At 36.7% G+C, this 9553-nt stretch overlaps 1 protein-coding gene across 4 annotated transcripts; it reads left to right on the forward strand.

Annotated features, from left to right (window-relative positions):
- The first annotated feature begins 1510 nt into the window (after positions 1 to 1510).
- On the forward strand, positions 1511 to 9553 carry LOC104799605 (phosphoinositide phosphatase SAC3-like). 4 transcript variants are annotated; one of them, XM_010522214.2, is made up of 17 exons: positions 1511 to 1737; positions 1868 to 2324; positions 2633 to 2834; positions 2928 to 3093; positions 3255 to 3477; positions 3841 to 3917; positions 4201 to 4388; positions 4485 to 4582; positions 4703 to 4836; positions 4951 to 5079; positions 5447 to 5807; positions 6710 to 6831; positions 6964 to 7074; positions 7683 to 7871; positions 8174 to 8350; positions 8488 to 8605; positions 9021 to 9128. In XM_010522214.2, the coding sequence occupies exons 2-17, from the start codon at positions 2223 to 2225 to the stop codon at positions 9126 to 9128; spliced, it is 2505 nt and encodes an 834-aa protein (XP_010520516.1). In that variant the 5' UTR covers positions 1511 to 1737; positions 1868 to 2222. The 4 variants fall into 4 exon arrangements, with proteins under 4 accessions (XP_010520516.1, XP_010520517.1, XP_010520515.1 ...); XM_010522213.2 differs by having other exon boundaries at positions 1512 to 1780; positions 8485 to 8605; positions 9021 to 9553; XM_010522212.2 differs by having other exon boundaries at positions 1512 to 1737; positions 8485 to 8605; positions 9021 to 9553.

Genomic DNA, 9553 nt, shown 5'->3' on the forward strand with positions numbered 1-9553 from the left:
CCGCTCTTCTTTGTTTGTGAGTTGAGTTTAGAATCTTAACATTTTCGGTCCGGTTTAGTTATTTTTGGGGTTAACCGTTCGGTTTTTATATTAGATACGATTCGATTTCGGTTCTATATTCGGTTTTTATCGATTAAAAATATCTATTTTTCAAAGAAATTTTCATATTTGTTTTGGTTATTATGATATTCGGCTCTCTAGTATTCATTGTTTTTTATTAATTACAATTATTTTAAATTGATTTTTTAGTATTTTATTCTAATTGGATTCTTATAATTTGTATTAATTTATTTAAATATTTAAATTCAATAAATTTTTATATCAAATTCGAATTAAAATAAAATAATGTATATCATATTTGGGTCGGTTTTTGATACGATTACTTAGTTTGGCCAAATATTATTGTCAAGCAAAGCATGTAGAGATTTAAAATTGGTTTAGTCAGACTCAGATACCGTGATTAAGCCACGTGGCTTCCTGCTTCTTAGATTTCATACGTAATTAGGCTTTTTTTTTTTTGAAAAGTCTATCTATCGAATAAATTTAATTTTTGTTTAAATTGCTTTTCATATATATATAAAAAAAAGCTGTCAACGTTTATATTTGAATATTTCGTATCTCATTGACTTGACCGATATAATAATTTAACCAATAAACACATATGTCAGTCAGTGTTACAAAATCTAGTTATTATTTTTTTCCATCATCATTTTCAAGATAAGATATTTTTTAAACATCTAAAATGGTATATTATAATCTATAAATTATGTAGAGATCTCTCTGTTAAGCAAAAATTAAATTCAAATTCTAACTGATTAATTCCATGGAAAGCAGAATTATTAGACATTGACTAATTGTCTTTGAAATATCAAATTTTCGTTTCGGTGGGTTAAATTTTTAATACGATTTGGTCTAAAATAATTTATTCAATACAAAATATGAGAGGATATATTACATGATGTTTTCTTCGACCATTCATTCAGTCTCATACATTATTGAAATAAGAAACGGTCGAATTATTAGGATACATATTTTCGAATCAAGCAGGTAATTTATATTAATTACATTAATACCCTTTATTGATTGGAACCATGGCTTACCCATAACACACATGGGCAAGTATGTGGCAATAACCAAAAAAAAAGGTCAACGAAGAAATCATTGGGAAACTCAAGATTTGTTTTGGTGGGTATCAATTACATCCTATGTTTTTATTTAAAATAATAATAAATATATTAAACAATCATATTAATTGTAATGCTTTCTATTTTGATTTCATAAGACTGTTCTAAATTTATGTTCACTGTTATTATCTTAAAACGAATGTATAAAAAAAAATCTAGAGGAAAGTGAAATATTAAAATGTTAAAAGAGCAAAAGCTGATGATCTCATTGAAGTATCAGACAGACAGCTGTGGATTTCAATTATTATAAAATTATATAAATACAATTTCGAAAAATATATAAAATATAATAATGAGAAAATTGTGGTTTTGATCAGCGCTTTCTTCTCGATCTTTTTCTCTCTCTCTCTATAACAAAGAAAACAGCTGAAACTTAACATACCATATTTTCTCTCTCTATTTCCTTTCTCGAATCTCCGAAATCTTTCTCTCTGCTCGATCTTCTTCGCCATTTAAACTTTCCAGTTTGAAAAAATCTCGGAGAAAGCAGGGGAATTCTGCATCTCTGATTCGCCTGCCGAATCTTGTTTCGTTTCTTGTTCTTCTGGTCCCGGTAATCTGAGCTTCGTTCGATGATGATTTTAGCTTTCGGAATGGTGATTACCTGATCTGTTCCTCTTTGATTGATTCTGTTTAGTTGCTTATTCCCTTTTTTGGTTTTCGCCGCATTTCTTTGATTGCAGAATCGGCGGAGAATCTGTATTTGTTTCTTTGGTTCTGGAGATTGTTTTTAGGTTGCTCGATTCTTCTGGACGGCGGGGTGCGGATCTCGGGAAAGAGATTCGTGTTAGTCTTGACCAAGCCACGGCTCTGACTTTTGGATTTTCGTTGTCGTTGTTGTTTGTGGAGGTCTGATTAGCTTTTGGATTGTGTTGATTTGGTTGCTTGCGAATCCGGAATTTTCATTCGGGGAACTTTGCGTTCCGGAATTCGGGAACCTTTGAATGCTCCGGCGAGAATTTCCCTGAGCCAGCGGCTCGGGGGAGATCTGGAGGTCGGAGATCGGTGACGAGAGCAACGAGCATTTGCGTGTTAGCAATGGCTTCAACGCCATCGCCGGAGAATGAAAGCTTGGGTTCCTATGGATCGCCGGCTCCTCGTTACTCTATGCAGGAATTCAAGCTCTTCGAAACTCAATCGGTAAATTAAACTTCAACTTTGGATTTTCTCTTACTGCAATTCGATTGTTTTTCTTTGTTTCTTCGTGACTGTCACGTTGATGTTTTTGATGTTGAAAATTTTGGATCTTTGAAGGTAATCTGGATGCGGTTCGAGTTGGTGTTGTTGTAGAAATTAGTATTGAACTGTCTGTCTCTCGGTAGTTTGAGAGTGGTTTCAGTTTCAATGGTTCTCAAATCTCTTTTAAACCTGTTAGTATGCCAATACCCGGAAGGATTTTTAGTAGATTGACCAACATGTTTGCCGTTAATGGTATCTTCTTTTTTCAGAACTTCTACATGATCGGTTGGGATGGCAGTGGAGTGTATAGAGTATTAAAGATAGACCGGCTGGACCCTTCTGAGCTTAGCATTAGTGAGGATTCCACTGCTTATACAAAAAGAGAATGCTACGAGTTACTAAAACGGATACATGAAGGAAACAAGGTCACAGGTGGACTGAAACTTGTTACTGTTTGTTATGGCATTATCGGTAAGTCTTTTTATCTGAATTTCTTGTACATGAGAGTTAGTGACTGTTAATTTCAAGGTCTTTCTCACTTTTTCACCTTGTATGGTCTCACAGGGTTCATAAAGTTTTTAGGTCCCTACTACATGCTGCTTATCACTGAAAGAAGAAAGATAGGTGCAATTTGTGGACATAGTGTCTATGCAGTCTCAAAGAGTGAGATAATTACACTGCAAAACTCCAGTGTGCCGTGCAACTTTGTAAATTCAAGAGACGAGAACAGGTTTTTTCATCTCTCCTTTGTTGTGATGTTGTTTTCTGCTTCTAGGCTATTGCTTCATTTCTATATCTCCATGATAAAGTTAAATTCTTTAATTAAATTGACCTGTCCATGTTTGTGTGAACTGAACTCATCTAACCTTTTTGTTTTCATTGATAAAACAGATACAAGAAACTCCTGTGCATGGTGGAACTTACAAAGGACTTCTTTTTTAGTTATTCTTACAATATAATGCGCAGTCTCCAGAAGAATATATGTGACTATGAGACTGGACATGTTCTCTATGAAAAAATGTTTGTGTGGAATGAGTTCTTGACTCGGGGTATCCGTAATCATCTTAAAAATACCCTATGGACTGTAGCATTAGTGTATGGCTTCTTTAAGCAGGTGAGCATTGGTATGCCTTTCTGTAGATGATTGCTGTAAGAGAAATTATCTTATCCAAAAAACTAGAATAGGTACCTCTTTTTATTTTAGACCATTTATTTTTCAGGTTGCTAGTTTGCTTAACATATACTGTTAACAACTGTCTGTTATATAGGAAGTGTAGTGTGGTGTTAATATCACTTTGTTGCGTCAATAAGGCCTGGAAGCAAACTTAACTGCTTTTTTTAGTAACGATACAGTTTGTAGTTGGTAATTCAGATATATCTGGTTATTATATAGTGGCCTTTTTAATTTTCAATACCTTGGATGTTGCCCCTTGATAATGTTTCCAAAAAGAGGTACTGATAGAACCCGTGTTTACAGGTCACTCTTTCTGAATCTGAACGGAATTTCAAACTTACTCTTATAGCTAGGCGTTCACGTCATAATGCTGGGACGAGGTAACTAATTCATCTTCACTCTCCGGTTACATTTTAGGTTCCATACCAACATGACTATAAAAATATGCCACATTCTAAGCCTAAAAAGGGAAACGTGTAGTCCATGCAAATAAACCTGTAAGAATTCAACGTATCTAGATTTTTTGCCAAAGCATTTTGTGCTGCTGTCTATCTTCGTGTTCATTTCAACACTATGAGATGTGAATTATGCTTCTGTACTAGATCTAGCCCTATCTAAGAAAGTAATTTTCATTTTGTTCTCCTCAACTTCTTTTAACATTAGGTACTTGAAACGAGGTGTAAATGAAAATGGCAATGTTGCTAATGATGTCGAGACAGAGCAGATAGTGTCTGAGGATGTTGCCGAAGGCAGTCCCATGCACATTAGTTCTGTTGTACAGAATCGAGGCTCAATTCCTTTATTTTGGTCACAAGAGACCTCACGGTTGAACCTTAAGCCAGATATAGTTTGTAAGTACCTGTGCTTTTTATTAAAAATATCTGCATCCTTTTCTTTTGCACACGTATGTATATTAATTGCATTTTAACTAATTAATGTCTTAACAGTGTCAAAAAAGGACCCAAACTATGATGCAACTAGACTTCACTTTCAAAACCTTGTGGAGCGATATGGAAACTCCATCATCATTCTGAATTTGATCAAGGTGAGTTGCTTAGTCCAGCTCTTTCTTATTATTTTGCTCTTGAAACCTTGCTAAATGATCCATCATCTGGCACATAAGATTTTGATTGATAGCCTTTCTCTTATTTTTCTAAATCATTAGACGAAAGAGAAGAGACCAAGGGAGTCAATCCTCCGGGCTGAATTTGCAAATGCAATTGACTTTATAAATAAGGATTTATCTGAAGAAACCCGTCTAAGGTTCCTTCACTGGGACCTGCACAAGCATTTTCAGAGGTATCTATCTCATAACTTTTCTATTTGTTTTCCAGCTGCTACATTTTTTTAAAAAATGAAATCTAAGATATTGAAGATGCAAATCATTTGCATTTTTGTTTTTCTATCTCCCAGCAAAACAACGAATGTGTTGGCACTTCTTGGCAAAGTAGCTGCATATGCTTTGATGCTAACAGGGTTCTTTTACTGTCAAGTTACGCCAACAATGAAGCTTGAGGGCTATATGAGCTTGTCGTCATCTGAGTAAGCCTTTTTTTCTTGAGTTCCTGTAAATGCTTTGCCTATAAATGGTGAGAAAATCTTCCCAGCATAATTGTGGTGTCTGTTCAGTTGTCCTATGCTTCTCTGTTAATATGGACCCTGTTGATACAAGAATAATTGGGTGATTCTTCTTTCTTTGTTTTAGAAATCTTTTATAGATGTAGGCTTGTAAATGAGAGTGACTTGTTGGCCGTGATTGACCATCCATAGTTTATGACAAATGTGGGTTAGCATTGGACTGTGGTGTAGTAGAAAAGGCTGCGATCAAAATACCTGTATAAGCAACCTTTGACTTTCCAAGGCTGTCTAATAAACAATGCTTACAGTAGTGATGCTTTTAAAATTGCAGTGCTGACACTGAGAATCTGTCTCCCCAAAATAGTTCTGATGATGATAACGGTGGCTGTGACATTCCAGAGAAGAATACTAGCAGAAGTAAGAATATTGCCAATGGCAATTGTGATATCAAGCCACCCAGGTTTCAGAAGGGTGTGCTGAGGACCAATTGCATAGATTGCCTTGATCGTACAAATGTTGCACAGTATGCATATGGTTGGGCTGCTCTTGGACAACAGCTCCTTATTTTAGGGATCAGAGATGCCCCGGCAATAGAACTTGATGATCCTTTGGCTATTGTTTTGATGGGGTTTTATGAGAGAATGGGAGACACACTAGCTCATCAGTATGGTGGATCTGCTGCTCACAACAAGGTAGCCCCAATATGTTTCTACTTTTAACCTAATGCAAAAGTTGAATTATTATTATTATTATTATATATATATATATATATATATATATATATATATTGGTTCACTCTCGCACACTGGAAATCCTTATGTGTTCAGAGAAGACTGTCTATGTGGTGTCTCTTGTAAGAAATTGTAAGTTGATTCTAAGTTCTAGCAGTACATTCTGTGCAAAATGCATCCCATCTGATTTTATGGGACAGTGGTGCATGACTGGTTCCATGTGCGCGAGCACAGTTCTTAGCTCCAAGGAAAACATATTGCATTTCTTTTTACATTTGCACATCTGATCACATTAGGGTTTACTATAATTTAAAAGTAAAATCATTAGTCTGGTTTTTGTTAAAGCAAGGTAAACTCGTGACAAATATAAGAGAGCACACATGTGCAAAGCTTAGATCCTGATTTCAGGTAGTACAGATACTCCATGCTTGTTAATTGCTGATCTGTTTTATTTGGGCCTATTCAAGGGTGATACTTGCCGAGCAACATGCATCGTTATTGTCTTATACCGTGGTCTACAGAAAGTTATACATGACTGGGTAGCACTGAAGATCTTATAACTTCTTGATCCTCTTGTTTGCAATATCTTTTGAAATGCTGTTAGCCAGACTTGAATTCTTTGATATGGTGGAACTGTTCCAAGTCAATTATCTGATTCTCGATGCTGTAAAAATCCAGTTACAAGACTTTCTGGTCGTCATTTATGTGCTATCTTTTTCTTAATGAGAGTCCATATTTCAATAGTTTAGTTCTTATGTTGGAAGATGCTTTGAGTCTGATGGACATGAGTTGCCATTGTACCTATTACTTTGTACTTTTGTAGATTTATTTTGTTGATTCCTAGAATTTCTGGCATGCGGTAGGTTTTCTCTGAGAGGAGAGGCCAATGGAGAGCAGCAACTCAATCACAGGAGTTCTTCAGAACTCTACAACGGTACTATAATAATGCATACATGGATGCGGACAAACAAGATGCCATTAATTTGTAAGCTGATCTCTCACTTTCCCCATTGGTGTTAATTTCTATCAAGAATGAGGGAGCTTAGAATTTTTCTTCTCCGTCTTTGTGGCTGTAGTAGAAAACCGTTTTGAACTTTTGTTAGCGTCCTATATGCAGATTTTTGGGCAATTTCCAGCCTGAGCAGGGTAGACCAGCAATCTGGGAGTTGCGTTCAGATTCTCGCCCTAATGGTCGAAATGGGGAGATGAGTGCAGATGAAGATGAGAGGTAGGTTTCTGAAACTTCAAAACTCGGATTTCAGATATTCTCCGCATTAGCTTATAGAATTTTCTGGTGCGAGTTATTTGTCTTTAGTGCTTGATGTTCATCCTTCACCAATGTTTTCTAGTTTCCCATTTTGGCATGTTTGTATTCTCTGATAATCAAGCATTCTGTAACATCTAGTAATATTGTAAGCCTTGTTTTGTGCCTGCTACCAGAGATCTAAACGAATATGTTTCACATCTTTCGACATAATTACTCTAAAATGTCATTATCTACCATGACTTCAGTATTGCTTCTATAAAAATATTCAAACGGTAAATGCAGTTTTAGCTAGTGCAGTTTTTGTTTCTTTCTCTTTTGGTGGCATCTTCAACTCACTTAGCGAAGTGGAGGTATACGGTTTTTGGTTTTCTTTATCAAGACAAACGGAGTCATGGGAAACTAGGTGTTTTGTTGCTCGTGGATACTAAAGTTTAATTTGGTCTTGCAAGTTTTGTGTCTGGTAAAAGTAGTGAAGTATTCTTCAACTTAATCAGTTAATCTGTCTATCTTTTTCATTTATTAACCATAGTTTAAATCTAGTATCTCAGCTCTTAGTTTTTATGTTTTAGGTTTCATGTGAAGCGATGCTTATCAGATGGCAATATTCTCAATGAAAGTCGAACACCGATGTCAGCCATGAGTAGCAAGCATGAAAGCATTTCACATAAAGTTTTTTCCGAGCCATCACGAGGAGTATCCCATATTCTTTCAGAGTCATCACCTGATATATCAACTTCTGAAGACGTAGCATTATCAAGGTTCGTTCATATCACCTTCTTTCTTATGTGTGGCCTCTTGCAGGAGCAATTCTCTCTCCTTCTCTTGGTTCACATGGTTCGATGCAAATGAAATGTTCAGTCTGGAAGTACTTGGGACAATTTTTATTCTGTTTTAGTTTTTTGCTGGACACAGCTTAGTAATTCTTGTCAATCCCGTTGAAAGTATGAGGCTAGTGAATTCATGAGTCGGTTCGGTTATATGTCACTGCATCATGAAAGAACTACTAAGCAAGCTAATACTTTCAACCCTCGTCTCTTTTGTGGGTGTTAATAATATGTAGGTGTACACCATCAATGCCTAGAAGGCAGCTCTTTGGAGATGTGCAGAAGGTTCAACATCTTGGTAGTGATCCTGGTTACTTGTCGGAACAGGAAGACCTGTGTAGTGTCTCGAACTTTGTTGATATCGAACGACTTTCTTCCTCTGAAAGTCTATTGGAGAATGATCTATTTGACAGGTAACCTTTTTGTGCTTTAAAGAGTGATTTAAAATTTGTTTCTCGGGTGGAGCTAGCTGAGGTGAATCTGCTGGTCCTGCAATTATCGTGGAGAAAAAAAGATAAAAGTACTATATAGTTTTTGTATCTTTCAGCAGGCTGCCGACGCTTACGGGATATTCAACTGCTGAGATGTCGTCGTCGGAGAACATCATCAATGGAGGAATCGGACAATCGACGCCACCTTCATGTGAATGTGGACCAAGCAGCAGGAAGGTCAGTACCCTCTCCTATTTCTCGCCAAGTCGTCTTGTACACTAATTGCGTGATATCATTTCACAAAGCGTGCTCCTTTTATTGATTTCTCTTTGGTGATTGTCCAAGATTAGTCATAGTCCTCTAATCTTAGTCTGGTTAATATGTTACAATTAGGGCGAGATTTTCGGATTACTGAACTCGAATTCGTACATCTCAGATCTCATGAGATATTACTCGATTTCGGATCTGTTTGGTCAGGTACTGGAGACAGTTCTTGGGTACCTGCGGGTAAAACTAGTTGGGTTGTTATATACCCTTTATGTGCTTATGAAGCATAGAACTACTAACCAAAGCAATGGAACTAGTACGAAACCACTCTACTTACCGTGGCTAACTTTGACCCGCAATGATTTTTTCTTCTTCCTTTCCATAGGGCAAGGAACCAATAGGAACCGACCTGTCCGTCCACGCAAAGATTCGGGAGGATTTCTCCGACAGCTTTAAGCAGTGGGTAGCCTATGGAGAAGCACTCTGCCATTGAAACACTCCCCATCTTTGTTTTTGCGACGAAGCACACGTATTACTCCCCTCGCCATCTCTTTGTTTCTCTGAGGCAGATGCTAAGTAAATGAACGTCAAACACGGAAAGAAAATTACTCGGTAAGAGATTCGTCATACCCCGAGTCTTGTATGTCGAAAAAAATCGTTAGGAAACCCGAGGATTGCAGAGGTGTGAGAGTAGTGAATATAACCCCCACAAAAGAGAGATGAATGTGTGGGAGAGGAGAGGCTAGAAAGGAGGGGATGGTGATAATCGTTGTAGTGTTTTGGAGTTTGGATGTAAATATATGTGTACTCTTTTGTGAGATGTCTTTTGCATTTGTCTCTTTTCCACTTTGTAGGGTTTAATATGATAAGGACCATGATCCATCGATTCTTTATTTTTCTCCTTTCCTTTTGTACGTT

This window comes from Tarenaya hassleriana, unplaced genomic scaffold (assembly GCF_000463585.1).
Source record: "Tarenaya hassleriana unplaced genomic scaffold, ASM46358v1 Cleome6, whole genome shotgun sequence".
NCBI lineage: Eukaryota > Viridiplantae > Streptophyta > Magnoliopsida > Brassicales > Cleomaceae > Tarenaya > Tarenaya hassleriana.